This window comes from Piliocolobus tephrosceles, chromosome 13, assembly GCF_002776525.5.
Source record: "Piliocolobus tephrosceles isolate RC106 chromosome 13, ASM277652v3, whole genome shotgun sequence".
In the NCBI taxonomy this organism is placed as follows: Eukaryota; Metazoa; Chordata; class Mammalia; order Primates; family Cercopithecidae; genus Piliocolobus; species Piliocolobus tephrosceles.
Window position 1 is genome coordinate 95,727,402 of NC_045446.1, and position 15,468 is coordinate 95,742,869.

At 34.8% G+C, this 15,468-nt stretch overlaps 1 protein-coding gene across 4 annotated transcripts in view; it reads left to right on the forward strand.

Moving 5' to 3' along the window:
• The window catches only part of GRIA4 (glutamate ionotropic receptor AMPA type subunit 4), a 367,574-nt gene extending 352,678 nt beyond the window's left edge, over window positions 1–14,896 (forward strand). For 2 of the 4 annotated variants that reach the window (XR_002730888.3, XM_023208148.3), the window contains exons 15-17: window positions 4,530–4,644; window positions 6,911–7,045; window positions 12,400–14,895. Coding sequence is in view for 3 of the 4 variants with exons in the window: in XM_023208148.3 (XP_023063916.1) it covers window positions 4,530–4,644; window positions 6,911–7,045; window positions 12,400–12,564 (415 nt within the window). In the remaining variant the exon portion in view is untranslated. Of the gene's footprint in view, window positions 1–4,529; window positions 4,645–6,910; window positions 7,159–12,399 lie in introns of all 4 variants that reach the window. The other 2 variants (XM_023208149.2, XM_023208151.2) reach the window with 2 other exon arrangements.
• Window positions 14,897–15,468: the final 572 nt, after the last annotated feature.

A 15,468-nucleotide genomic window follows, 5' to 3' on the forward strand; every position in this document is an offset into this window, starting at 1 on the left:
AAAAGTCATTTTAATTTATTGAAATGAACTGAACAACTCAGTCGGATTTAATTAGCTTGTATCCAACTCATTGTTTGGTACATAATGGACATTCAGTAAATATTTGTTGTCCAAAATAATAAATTTCTATCTAACCCTGTCGTTTCCAGAATCAAACTGCTTGCTCTTACAGTTATGCAGTGACATTACTTTCACCAAACATGAACTACAAAATGTTTTAGAATGAATGCTATTTCAAATTTTAACAAGTAGGTTTCCAACATGTTATAAAAAATTAACATAAAATGTTCTCCCAAAATGAAATACATTGTTTTATTTTTTCCTCCAGGAATGGGTTTTTATACCAAAAAAAAAAAATTCACATAGGTTGTATATTGGTTTAAGGTTTATCATCAAGAGAATAGATTGTTGCACTCTAAATGTTAGTAATACCCTACTCTGATTTTGTCATAAAAGATGATATTTTAACTGGCCTGACCTAACTTAAATCACAGTAAATTACTAGGAGGCAGTTGTTGCTTTTTCGTTTTCATTTTGTACCTTCTTCAGGTGACTGATTTTCTTTGTAAACTTACCTTGCCCCTCCCATTTGGCCTGATCTTCATCAAAAGAGGTAAAATAAGGAGAAGTCCTGAAGTGAGAAATGCAGCTGACTCTAAAGCCTTTGTGTGTAAAACTAAAGCAGAAAAGACCAATGCTGCCAATTCAGTGCGGAAGGAAAAATACAGAGAGAACTCAGCACACACATGCTGAAATCCTGGCTTAGCTGACCTTCAAATACAGAATCTTGGTAGGAGAAAACTAACTATCCCAGCAGTGACTCATCTAATGAAGAAGGGAAATATGGAAACCTGTACCACACATGGAAAGGTTTCTATGAGAGAGCTGACCCACTTGTCATTCGCAGGACTGTAACCTCTCCAGCCTTCCATTCAGCAGCAAATTATTAAACTCGTGTTTGAATGCAGCCATATGCCAGTACCTGTGTAGAAATAGAGAATTACCACTGTCCTTTCCCTCAAGGAGCTCAGATTTAATGTAACGAACAACTAGACTATTTGCGGTTGCTGCAGCCGCTTCCCTGTCACACTCCAGGACATGCAGTAATTAGCATCCTCACTCACCTGACAGCCATTGTCAGTGCTATGAAGTTCTGACCATAGCAGTCCTCAGCCAAGAGGCTTCACTTTGAAAGGTAAAAAATTAACAAAAGATATGAAGAACAACATCCTGCATCTTACACGAAATAAAGCAGAAATGCATGATTTACGAAGTACAAATTCCTTCATTTGAAAACGATCCTTTGATAGTGTTCATATGAGTTAATATTATTGTGATATGGTCCTCCTTTATGATCATAGGAAATTCATACTCACTCTTGGGAATAAAATAACAAAAATTTACTACTTGACAATGAATGAGCCAATTTTAAAATATTGATTGCAATGTCTAAAATGTATTCTCCACTTTGGTTAACCTGGTATGGTTTAGTCAAAGCACAAACCATACAAAGAATTTTAGGCCAATTTTTATGCCAGTTATTCAATCCTGGTTCTAGTTAGAAATTTTGGCAACAGCTGCAACCATCAATCACCCATTATTGCAGCTACAAAATTATTTTTTCTGTTAATTTGATACTTTATTCTGTTTCTGCATGTGTAAAATATACACATTCATAGATGTGGATATTCATATAAAAATTATTTTGTAAGTGTGACTTTATCAATAATGTTTTCTCTAGGCATTATATTTGGTCATGCACTTCCTGATAATTTGGCACTTTGAAGAATACAGCCATTTCTGACTTTGATAGATGCTATACTTACAAATAAGCCGCTTTCCTCTATCACAGCCTGACAACCAATGCAAGAATAAAGGAATTAGTACAGAAAATATGCATTCATCACCAGGAAAACATGGAAAGGAAAAAAAATTCGTAGTAAACAAAAAACACTGCAGGAATCTAGCCCATGGAGAAGGGCTCTCCTGGTAATGAATTCTCTGTTCTGATATTCCACCAGTTGAACATTAATTATGGTTGATACTAAATGTCTTATATTCAAAGTGTTAATCTAATTTTACCCTCTAAAACCGGGTTACTGGTGTGAAATAGCAGAAAGAATAAGGAGGCCAGAGGGAAAAAGAAGGGCATAGGAGAAAAGACTGCCTTAAGATGAGAGAGAGAAGCCTAACGCAGTCTTCATCTTATTCACAATTTTGCCTTCAGTTGTCCCTTCATGGAGAAACTTAAAGGAAACTCTCTAACTTTCCTCCGGTTTTCAGCACTGAGTCCTCCTCCTCCCAACCCACCCCATTCAAGAACTGCAATATAGGCTAATATAATTTAGCTACACATGTGTTACAAAGGCTTTGGGGAGCTTGTCTGGGGACCTAAAAACCCTTAGAGTATCAGTTCCAGAAAAAGCTTGCTCTGGATTCAAACATCTTGCTCTGTCATTTTTTAAATCGAGCTACTTTATAGAGCACCTACTCTGAGTCAGATACTCTGGAAAATACCATTTTACGTAGATAAATGAGATGTGACTTCTGCTCTCAGGGGATTTGCACATCACTAGGAAACCCAGAGGTGTGGTTATTGTAACAATCAGGTCACAAATGGAGGTTGGGGGTCAGGTGCAGAGAGTAGTGATTGGTATGGATAGAAAAATCTAAATTAATTGGGTTTAAAATAACCAGACACCCCAATTAACCATAATCCTCAACTCACCCCACCCCCAAATTCAGCTTTCAGTAGAAAGTATTAAATCATGCTCATGTCAGATTTTAATTCAAAAATCAACATAATATTCTAGGATCATGGCAAATGTATATTACTTCTTCAATGGAACAATGAACCTAAGCCATAGTTATATAACATTGAAACAAAATTTAAATTATATCCAGAAACCATACAAACAAAAATAAAAATTTATATTTTAGAATTTTTTTCAAAACTAACCATACAAAAAAAAATGGGTTTTAGTTTAACCAGAAAGCCCAATTAACTAGAAACATCATTTTGTGAGTCTTCTGCTATTAATATTTTTAATTGCAAAAGCTATGAAGTCATACTATCAGGAATCCTGATTAGGCTACTGCCTTGCTGTGTAACTTGATAAATTAAGCTGCCTGTGCTTTGGATTCCTCATTTGTAAAATGTGAATGATGTTAGTGAACATGAAAAATGCTTTTAACAGTGCCTGGTACATAGTAAATGCTCAGTAAATGTTAGCTGTCATGATCACCATCATTCTTAATGCAATTCCTAGTTGTGTAGATAGGTTTTTGGAATGAATCCCCAATAAATGCATGTCTTGTAACTCCAGATGCACTCAGCATTTCCTAGAAGAACTGAGGTGCATTAGGGGATACAGCCAGGCAAAGTGCCCAGAGGAATATGGCAAGTCTGTCTCGGGACGAAACGAAAAACTAATAAGCCAACAAAACAGTAACAACAAAAGATCCTAAAAGTTTCTGCTTTCCCTTCATCGTCTTGGCCTTCATATTATAATGTGGGAGTGAAAACTGAAAGAATTATTAAATTCCTTGGAATATTGACGCCAGGTAATGACTGATGTCCTCCTCCCTGAAACTCCTAATCCAATATTTAGTGTTGAAGGAATCAAAGATGGTAGAGGAGACAAATAGAGTCTCTTATAAATATAAATAGAGTCTTCTTATAAGAGGAGTTTGTCTATTTAGAAAACTCTTGATTACCTTAACCTGTCTTTTTTTGTTGGTAAGAATTTGTGGAATATATTATAGTCACTTCACCTTGTACTTAAAGTACGTTAATATACTTTAAGATTCAAGATAGATGAAAAGATAAATAGATGATAGATTCAAGATAGATGCTTCTGGTGATATTATTTATGTTAAAGACTGCAATTTAGAAGGAAAGTATTATCATGGGCTTATACTTTATAATAATTATTTAAATATTTGTCTCCTGATGACCTTCCTCTGCATAAGATGGTCTTTTATAACACTGAAATCACACTCCTTTTTCAATTAGGTATTGGATGAAAGTGGTCAAGAAGTCAATTTAATGATGGATACTGTAGACATACTTTTACAGCATAAAATCAAATACCATGAGCTGAATCATAATGCATGCAGGGAGTGAAATCAGTCCTACCTAGCTTCTATTTCAGTCTGTCTGTCAACCTGCAGCTACTTCCTTAATTTTGAAAGAGAACAAAAAGAAGCTTCTGGATTTTGAATGACTGCCACATTTACGTGGGAAAATGGTAAATGTTCCAGAAACCCAACCAAGGCCAATAGTTTTGGATTCACAGTAATTGCATACATTTTATTTAAAAATCCTCCCTAGCAGTATGTGCCTGTTACCTAAAGCGATGGAGCAGGCCCCAGTTTTATGTCTGATTCTAAACCTGGGCCTACAGTACAAGACATAGCACCTACTGTGGCCTCTGCTCTGTCACTTTGCCATGCGATTCTAATGTAGTTTTACTTGAATAACATAAAATAACATATATAATGTTATTTATGTTATTTTCCACGTGAAGAACTCCTGTAAACCTTGCCGTTTTGAAACTCAGTGAGGCAGGCGTCTTAGACAAGCTGAAAAACAAATGGTGGTACGATAAAGGTGAATGTGGACCCAAGGACTCTGGAAGCAAGGTCAGTCGCTGCAGTTCGGGGCCTCCTCTTGTGTTCACAAAGCAGTAAATGGGAGCAATTGTTAAAAGTATATGGAAACCATAAAAACTGAACATTATACACTCAGCCACTGCCTAAATTAAAAGCTAATGTCATAAATTTCAACCATAGGGATGGTCTTTCCAGGAAACTGCAACCTGCTCCCCAATATTAAGACTTTCAAATTAACTTAAAACTGCAAAATTTTTTTAAATAATAAAATTCCTTTTATATTATTCTCAAACTTACGTACCACTAATAAAAGTAGTGTTTTTGGGGGTAGTTTTTATGTTTGTTTTGGAGGCAAATATTTCATGAAATCATGTTATTTCAAGAACTGATATATTCTCAAAACAGGAAATCTGTAGTAAACCAGAAAAAGGAGATTCTAAATATTAAATAAATGCTTACTCAGAGGTTCTGTCTTTTGTCACCATAGTGCCAAGCATTCCAATTTAGTTTGAAGAAGCCCTATTATATTTCTGTGCTGATAAACAGAGTGAACCTTTCAATTCTACTCACCCAATTGAAATTGTTTTAATTAATCAATGTTTATGAATAATATTCTCAAGCTCTAAGATCTCTTAATCATAAATTCTTTTTAAAACAATGTAGGAAAAAAATTTAAAAATGCAGGAACCTACATGCCTAATTCTGTTAAGTAGAAATAAAAGTAGTGGAAAAAGTTATGTTTTTTTTTTTTTTAAATCACAAGTTTATCAGTGAATCTAAATACCTACACAAGTTGATAGACTATAGTAACAGCACCTGAAAGCCAGAGCTGAAGGTTCTTGGAATCCCCTTTTATTTCTTTCTGTATCTTCTTTAAGAAAGAAAACAAATTACTGGATATTCTAAGATATTAAACACACGACTGGTTTAAATAGGAGAGAGCCTCAGTTAATTTAAGGAGACAAATTAATGTTAATGAATCCCTTTCAGGTCTTATCCCTATATTTTAATCCTTTCTGTCTGTCTTTTAGCCAGAGTGGAATGAGACAAGCTTGGCCAGATAATTAAACCATTACCTGAAATCCTGATGTAAAGTCAGACAAGCGCAAATACTTAATGAGTAATTATTTTAAAAATGAAGCTACCCTAAATTGTTTGGCCCAGTCGGTTGATGTTGTGACTAAGGTGACAGTGTATATAGTGCACCTTTTGAATTAAATACTCTCGTATAAAACTCTTTAAGGGTCGGAATCACATTTTGCACAAAACATCCTGCTGAGAAGATAATGACTACAGGGCATCCTTCAAGTAGCTTACCAAAATACTTCTTGCAATAATATTATGTCATAAACATATTTACAATTTATTAGACAATTTTGGATTCTTGTTACAATTTTAGTATCTTCCAATCACAAGAGTAGGACTTAGAGATTATTCTGGATTTATTATGAGATCATATGTATACTGAAACTCTGAAGAATAATATCTCTAAAATATTAATGGATTAAGCATTTTTAAGTGGGAATGATATTGTATTTTTAATTAATAAAAGTAATTATAAATTCATCCATAAATAACTTATTTTTCAATTGACCATAATAATTTATATATTTTTTAAAGTTATCTTTAAAAGTACTTGAATTACACATATATAATTATTTATAAATAGTGTATAATATGCAAAAGTAACATTTTCCATGAGACTTCCCTTGTAGAAACTGAAAGAACAAATAATGTGTACCTTGGCATATTATTTTCATATATTTGGTAAATTAATGATGAACAAAATGTGAAACTATCAGCTCAACAACTCCTTAGTTGCTCAACTAGGAAATGTGGAGTTGGATTTATTCAAGAGAAATCTCAGATGTTAAAAAGCATATTCTAATAGAAGCAAAGCCAAAAGAGGTCCCCTTTCTCCCATAATTGGATTTTAAACCTCTCATTTTCAAACTTAACAATAATAACCCCACTTCTGCCACCCTGTGTAAATATATAAATGCTTATATATGGCTAAGTATAATGGTTTTCATTGCATATTTAGTAACGATAAAATGTTACTGATTTCATTGAATGTAATTAGATACAATTTGTTGATAACTATTATAATTTTACTTCTCCCAAGAGCTATAAGCTTTATGTTTAAATTATAAACCTACATCAGTGACTTATACTTGTAAATAATTTCAGGTTAAATTAAGCGTTTACTGCCACTGGCTTTTTGGATTTCATGTGTTCTTTTACCTTTTGGATGTGACATTTCTGCAGTTAACTGAAATGTCTTTATCCCCCCCAGGACAAGACGAGTGCCTTGAGCCTGAGCAACGTAGCAGGCGTCTTCTACATTCTGGTTGGCGGCTTGGGCTTGGCAATGCTGGTGGCTTTGATAGAGTTCTGTTACAAGTCCAGGGCAGAAGCGAAGAGAATGAAGGTGGCAAAGAGTGCACAGACTTTTAACCCAACTTCCTCGCAGAATACCCAGAATTTAGCAACCTATAGAGAAGGTTACAACGTATATGGAACCGAAAGTATTAAAATTTAGGGGTAGGACTTAGGGCCGACTACAGTGAGTGGGGGATGCATCCTGTGAACGCAGTGTTGTGACCTGTCTGTCCAGTGGTGGTATTGCTTGCTTCTAATTAGAGCTTTATATTTTTGAAAACTTCAGTGCAAATTGGTTCGGTTTTCTTTGGCTGCAGATGTACTGTTTGAAACTTTATGTTGCCAATAGATATCTGCATTGCAAGGGTCAGAAAGATAAAAAACAAACCAGAATTGCTCTGTGAAATGATTTAAACAGTATACTCTACCTGAAATTTGGGGAAAATTGGAAATTAGATCTGGGCTTCCTTGCGTATCGACTGGGCAAATATTTCCTGTAACAGTTCAATTTTAGGGTAGGTGCTAAAAAATAAGCACAAAATCTCTTCCAAGTGACCAAAACCCAGACAGTTGCCTATTTTTGACAAGGTCATATTGTTTTCTTAGGACCAACACATGTAAAAACTCCAAGGCAGAGAGTATGTGCTCAATGAATTTTGGCTCCTCTTCTAATTTGTTTTACATTAGTCATTATTCTACATTTTTAAAACATGAAATCCCACTTTTTATTTATCCGATGGTAGTCCTTGAGCCAGAACTTTAAGGAAGAGTGATGATCAGAATTTTGACTACAATTCACATTTATTTGATGAAATTCAACTTTTATGCTCAAAGTATCACTAAGGTAAATAGACACTTTAGGCAATACAGCAGTTTTTCCATCAGAGACATCAGCAATATTTGTGTCCTATAAGAAAGATTCAGAAAAAGATAAAAATTGCAGTGAGTCATTATGAGCTATTTTTTTTTTTTTCATTTCAATTGCTTTTAAGCAATCCAGATCAGCACCACTTACTCACATCCTCTCATCATGGCACAATAAAAAATTGTAAGCATTCAGTAAAATATAGGAGATAGAGGTTATTTAAAAAAAAAAAATCTAAATGTGCACTTCTTTCCTCTAGTAATAGGAAGTGGTTTTAAAATAAGATCTGAAAGGATTTGTTATTGCTCTTCCTAAAATCAGGACTCTGAAACCCATTTTCTAAAATTATCTATAATAGCTAACTGAATAGGCTGCTCAGTTTCATTACAATGATAAATCAGTCTTTGAACTTCCAAGAGATATTTGGTACTTGATGTACCCTAGAGTCAAAAACCCGATATACTTTCAGTAAGATGTACATCTGAGTTTACACCAGCTAAACACACTTGATTTTTATATTTGTTTATATGAAAGCTTTTGAAATACTTGTATCTTAAAGCAAAGAGCCAATGCCATCCCTTTTAATCAAGATATAATTGCTTTCATCCATAATATAGAAATCAGTGACTGAGTACAATAGCACATAGATAGTTCCAAAATTATTCTTTCCTAATTTTGTGAAAAAAGAATTAAGAACTAAATCCTCAATCCACTCGATCCAAACATTTTTAGCATGTCTTATAATAGCAAAACTACAAGGTGGGATAATATCAAGGTGTCTTAGCCATTAGAGGAATGCTTTCATCTTAATGTTTACAGAGTTGATGAGAGACCTTTTTTCAAATTGAGAAAAACAATACTTGATTAGTTTTCAGAACGAATTATTTGGACTGAATTCTGAGATGAATTTTGTAAGATGTCCTTACTAGGTTTTGTTACCAGTTCATTAAAACTGACTTTTCTTTGACATAATAAAGGCACTCCCGTCATCATCAGCAAGGTACAAGGGTGGGGAAGCAAAGCAAGTAAAAAAAGAGAATTAGAAATTTTTAGAAAGAAATACTATGTATGCTGTTTCATCTCCAAGTTCAGGGAAGTTATTAAAAGGAGATGTAAATTTGCACATCATATATATACAATTTATATATAACATTGTATTTGGAGTTACAACTTGACATTGAAGTTCACATGAATTGCCTTTAGAGGTAGATTTGAACATTTAAGACAATACATTTCAAACAAATAGGAAGCATTCATCTGACATTTTAAAAGACAGTGGCATTCAAGATAAATGAAATAATCGGTGCCTGTCAAAACTTATAAGTAAGCAGTTTTTATTGTACTCTCAAATTAAAGGAAAATTTCCATAAACTCTATGACCATAATTATGGAAATGATTGGTAATTCAAAAATAATATTGCCCCAGAATCCCAAAAACAAAACCTGACACCTTCAATCTGTGGTAGATTCTAGTAAAAAGTGATCATCCCTCAAGGGAACATAAGCCACAGCAATCCAACAAAACCCAGACCATATGTAAAATTACTAGAAAGTTTTCCAGTTTGAGGAGCCTCAAAAGATTCACATCAAGATGAATAGAAATGGCATTTTATGGAAGATGCAGATGATGTTTAAGTATAGGAAATAAAAATGCTAAAACAGATTTAAAGAAAAGTCAAAATTTTATTAAGTAATACACTTCATTGCATTAATCTATAAAAGAGGAGGGTGTATTTGAGATTATATGGAATTGTTCAACCTTTGGAAGTTTTCCTTTCCTCACAAACATGATCAAGAAAAGAAAGAAAAACAGGCACGGTGGTTGACGCCTGTAATCCCAGCACTTTGGGAGGCCGAGGCAGGAGGATCACGAGGTCAGGAGGCCAAGACCATCCTGACTAACACAGTGAAACCCTGTCTCTACTAAAAATACAAAAAATTAGCTGGGCATGGTGGTGGGCACTTGTAGTCCCAGCTACTTGGGAGGCTGAGGCAGGAGAATAGCGTGAACCCAGGAAGTGAAGCTTGCAGTGAGCTGAGATCATGCCCCTGCACTCCAGCCTGGGCGACAGCCTGGGCGAGACTCTGTCTTAAAAAAAAAAAAAAAAAGAAAGAAAAAGAAAAGAAAAGAAAGAAAACAAAAACAGATTTTTATGGCAAAAGCCTTCTGTAAACACTTTTTAAAAATTACCATGCTTTTATTAATGATATTTTAGCATTTCCTCTTGAAGAAAAATTAAAACAAAGCTAAACTAGTGGATTTTAACAAACAATTGTCTATTTTACTTAACATTAAATGTTGAAAGGGAATCTAAAGAAGCATATTCAGACTTTGATCTTGGTTTTAAGTTTAGTGATTAGTAGGTACCTATGAATTCTCTGGAACTATCTTTCCTAAATCTCTTGTTAAACAAGAGATGAGTGGTTTGGAGACTCTGAGTGGTTTGGGGACTCCAAAGATTTCAGATGGGCTAATACATTGGTTTGGATTAGACTCATAGATATTCATTTTTCTTGTTTTCCTCAGCATATGGCTTTATCTAACTAACATAAACTTCCTAAATCTGCTCCCAAATTGTTTTCTTTAGAAGATTATGAAAAATGCCAATGCTGTAACCGTAGTGTTCCATATAGTTAGGTACTCACTAAAGGGTTCTGACCCCCAAAATGTCCATCTAAAACACATAAAACTGAAAAGATTACACTAGAAAGCTATTTAGCATCTTGATACCAAGTATTGGCTTATGTTTCTTAAATCCATTTTGTTGCTAGATTTTCTTGATATAAATAGTACTGCTTTGCTAATGCTTCTTTTTATACACACACCCAAAAGCATATGTACTCTAATATTGAGTAGAAAAATATTCACCTCCAATAAAACAATCTCCCAAGAGTCTCACTTCAAAAAACGAGACTACTGCAACCATGTATCCTTTTTAGTTCCTTTGGTGAGATTATTCTATATGAGTGAGGTTCTTGATTAAAATAGTGGGCAATGTATTCATTACATTTTTAAGGTACCATTTACATACAATAAAATCTACCCTTTTTAGTGTACAGATTTGATAAATTATGAATAATTTTAGAATATTCTCCTATCAGTTTCATTTACAAGAAAAAGTATCTTCCTATATAAGATCATTCATCCACTCAACAAATATTTACTGAGTGCCTATTATGTGACAAATAAAAGTCAGAAGAACTTTGATTTCAAGGGGCTAATAGAAGATAATCAGTTAGAAGTGTTGTTTTTCTCTAAAATCCTCGTTATATATCCATGATTTCTAAATATAAAAGCTATCCATGTTTCTGTAAAGACCGTATCCCCAATTCTGATTATGATGATAAGCATTAATTTTTAAGACTGTTTACTGAAAGAGATCTGTGATATTGACCTTGATTTTGTCACTTATATGTCATTACTAGCAATTTGACTTCAACTTTCTAAAGTTTTCAGAGTAACTGATCTGTAAACATTTTTATTCCACCAGTTTTTAAACTAGTTACTGATTTCATTACTTAATATATAATTATTCTAATATTTAAGCTCCAGGGCAGAATAAACACAGGGATGGAATTTCCTAAAGATTTGGATAAACTTGAATTCACAACAAGGAATTAGATACGTGATGAGTTGTGAGTTATGAACTAACTCATAACAAACTTAGGGAATTGCTCTTTTACCCTATTTTCCTCTTAAGTTATAATTCTAGCTACTAGAAAGAATTTAGACAGTGAATGAACAGTAATGAGACTAATATAATAACAGTGCCTGTTTCTCCTTTGTATAATGTTATCTGCTATCTAATGGATAAGGAACAGGAATTTACTGATTTCAGTTCCCTGACTCTTTAACCTCGATATGGGAGGCTCCCCAGTGATGACCATTCAGTTGGCTTTGAAACATATCCCTTTTCAGTGCACCCCTTTTAAATACAGTTCTTAAAATATGGAGCCTTAGTGTCCATAATTGCATAGAGTGAACTATATGTCACTAATTGTGCTGTTCTGGGTCATGTCTATAACTGGTATGAATGAATGAAGTGTCTGTGGATAGATCTGTGTTATAAAACAGGAAAATCTGTCACGAAGTCTATACATATAGTTTGTTTAGGTACTTCATTAGTTCTAGGAGTCTAATCCTTGCACTGTAAAGACATTTCATAACAAGGAAATACTATCTAAAGAATGTTGTCAAACATTAAAGAGCTTTTAAGCTCATCCAGAAGTACTAAGATATACAGTACAGCAAGTTAAAAGATGTTTCCTGCCCGGATTTACTAACAGTAGTTAAATATTATGATTTTAGAATGAGTTTTTCCACAGGTAGGACCACAAACTCTAGACAGATTCATTCTTCGGTGTAGTTAAGCTTTCCTTTCCCTGGATAAGCAGTTTTCATATGACCAAAAGAACATGGAAAAAAATGCAGATGTCTAATTATTGATATTTTGGTGTTTGTTGTGGAACATTTTGTTGAAGAAACAGAAATATGGTAACACTCCGCGTTCTTTCTGCTTCCTTTCCATGCAACCCAGCTGACCTTTTCTGAAGCCATAAGAAACAAAGCCAGATTATCCATCACTGGGAGTGTGGGAGAGAACGGCCGCGTCTTGACGCCTGACTGCCCAAAGGCTGTACACGCTGGAACTGCAATCAGACAAAGTTCAGGATTGGCTGTCATTGCATCGGACCTACCATAAAAACCAAAAAAATAATTGAGTGCCTTAATTAAACTGTGTTGGTGACTGATGGAAACGCAGCCCTGAGGAACACGCCACGCGCGGGTCTTTGCTAAACCAATCCTTTGGCTGAGAACGGGAAGTCCGTCCTAACGGGCTGGTCGGACATCAGCAGCAGCAACGTGTGCATGAGCTCAGCTCGGAAACCCAAACTCAGATTTTATATCAGGAAAACTCACAATTTAGGTTTTTTTCGGGGAGTGGGTGGGGGAGGCATCTGGGATGGGCATATTAACAGCAACAAATTTCATTCGAGTGGACTCAAAAACTAATCAGACTTGCGAGTTAGCGCATTAAACTGTGAAGTTCTTGCTCAGAAAGGCCTTTGTCTTCACCGGAAAGGATAAAATAGATATAGAAGTTCGTGAACATGCTAACCTGTGTCTCCAGAACACCCATATAGTCCATGGAAGAAAATCTAGCGGAGAAAACAAATCACCAAACTGTGATAAGAAAATAATGAACAAACATGTAAATCCTGTGGGGAAAAAAAAAAAAGGAAGTATTTACACTTACTTTGGAGAAAACAAATACTGAAACATGCTTGCTTTTTAACTGACATAAATTCAGTAGAGGACAACACAATTCTTTTTTCTAACCATCTTAGGGAACAATACATTGCAATAATTGATATAAATGCCATCACTGTAATAAACTTTAGAGAATTTTTTTTATAAAAGTTGTTGGTCATCTTCTTGTTTGCTGTAAACTTCACTCTGTCACATGAGTCGGTTCACAGATTGCTTTTGTCTCACAACCAGGAAGAAAAGCAAAAGGAAGAGAACATTTAGGTTCAATCACCAGTCTGCAGTGTAGATTCAGAAGAGACTATGGGTCACTCATGTTAACAGTATTATTTATAATCTTCTGTGTACAAAATTGTGGTTTTTGTACCCACCAAAAATAATAAAACAGCAGATGTTCTTACAATATCTACAGAACTTAAAAGTTTTTTCTTATCCTTATAAAAGTTACTTGAGAAATTATAAGACTATAAGAGAGATTGTAATAGTCGTGGGCCATAGTGGAAAATGTAGCTAGCCCTCATTATTTTTTGCATACTAAGCGACCCCTCTTTTTCAGATCTTTGACTCATTAACAGATTAAATTGTCAAAGTTGGAGTCTTTGAGTTGGGGAATGAATCACTGTCCTAACAACAACATACCTTGTAATTGTGTGTTGAAATTTTACTTGACTGTATTTTGCTGCATAAAATTGTGTGTCTCTTGGGCTTCTCCTCTTATTCCCATTGTTCCCTTTAAATCATATGAAGGCATTCATAATAGTTTGGGGTAGATAGCAAATGAAGAATTAGTCTTTGTTTTCAACTGGAAATTGTAAAGAAAATTATACCCATGTTTATTTATAAAAATCACCTTATGTATGAATTAAACTAACATGGTTCAAAAGAAGGTTTGATTCATTTGAAATAATAAATAAGTACTCTAATACAGATAAAAATCATGTACTTAGGGTATTGGCAGAAAGCACAAGTTAGGATGATTTCAGAAGTCTGGTCTTGAAGGATGAGTTGAGTTTTAATAGGAGGAGAATGTGTAAAGAGCCATATGAGTGAGCAGTGGCCCAAAGCCATGAACATCAATGGCTCATTTAAGGAACGAATGCCATTAGATGGGCTAGGAAGAGCACAGGGTATGATATTATGGAAAATAAAGTTGGAAAAGCTGAAGGATTGATTTTCTTCCATTAACTCTCAAGATCCCATTCCCCATTCAATCTCTGTGCTGCAGTAAGAGCAATCTTAAACAGTATAAATCACACAGACACACACACACACACACACGTCCCTCAGGAAAAATTTCAAGCTCTTGAGAAGATCACATGAGCCCCTTCATGACCTGGCCCTTGCTTATTTCTTCCAGGACTTCTCTCACTTCTATCCAGCTACTCCCGTCAGCAAATGAACCTCCAAAGCAGCACATGGAGCACTGCATAGACTATTTCCTCAGTGCGTAACTCCTCCCTGTCTCCTCTTTACCTGACACTCCTTCAATACTCAAATTGAATTTTACTTGCCCTGAAAAGATTTCCATGGCTATCCACCACCTCCCTGCCTGTGAGACTGAGTTAGGTGCCCTTTTTAATGTCTTTCGCCCATCACGGCACTTACCATACTGCGTTGTAATTGCCTGTGTACTTGTCTGTATAACTACTAGACTGTAAGCTCCTTGAGGGCAGGGACTGTGTCTATCATGTTCACAGTTGTATCCCCAGCACCCAGCACAGTGCCTGGCATATTGTAGGTGCTTAATAAATATTTGTTGAATGAATACGTGAATTGAATTTAATTAATTTAATTAAGTGAAATCAGAAAAACAGCATCTTTTCCTATTAAGAGTCTCTAGAGTATATTTTAAGTAATATGGTCCCCAACTTAATGAGCACTCAACTCACGATTATTCAAGTTAATGATGATGAAAAATGATATGCATTCAGTACAGTACTCAATAAGTTACATGAGATATTCAACACTTAGTAATAAAATAGGCTTTGTGTTAGATGACTTTGAGGCTGATATAAGCGTTCTGAACACATGTAAGGTATGCTAAGCTAACCTACTATGTTCAACAAGTTAGATGTATTCAATGCATCTTCAACTTATACTATTTCAACTGAAGATGTGTTTATTGGGATATAACCCCATTTTAAGTCGAGGAGTATGTGTATATGGTGAGCCAAATGAAGGTTGCAGGTTGGCTGATTTTGTAGTGTTGTCTATGTCACTGGAAAGCATGGCTTAAAAAAAAAGTTGATCTGATAAATTTTCTGATCAGATGAGACTATATTCCATGTAATTGTATATAGCTGTGAATCATTTGACTTGATAAACTGTTGTAAAAAAA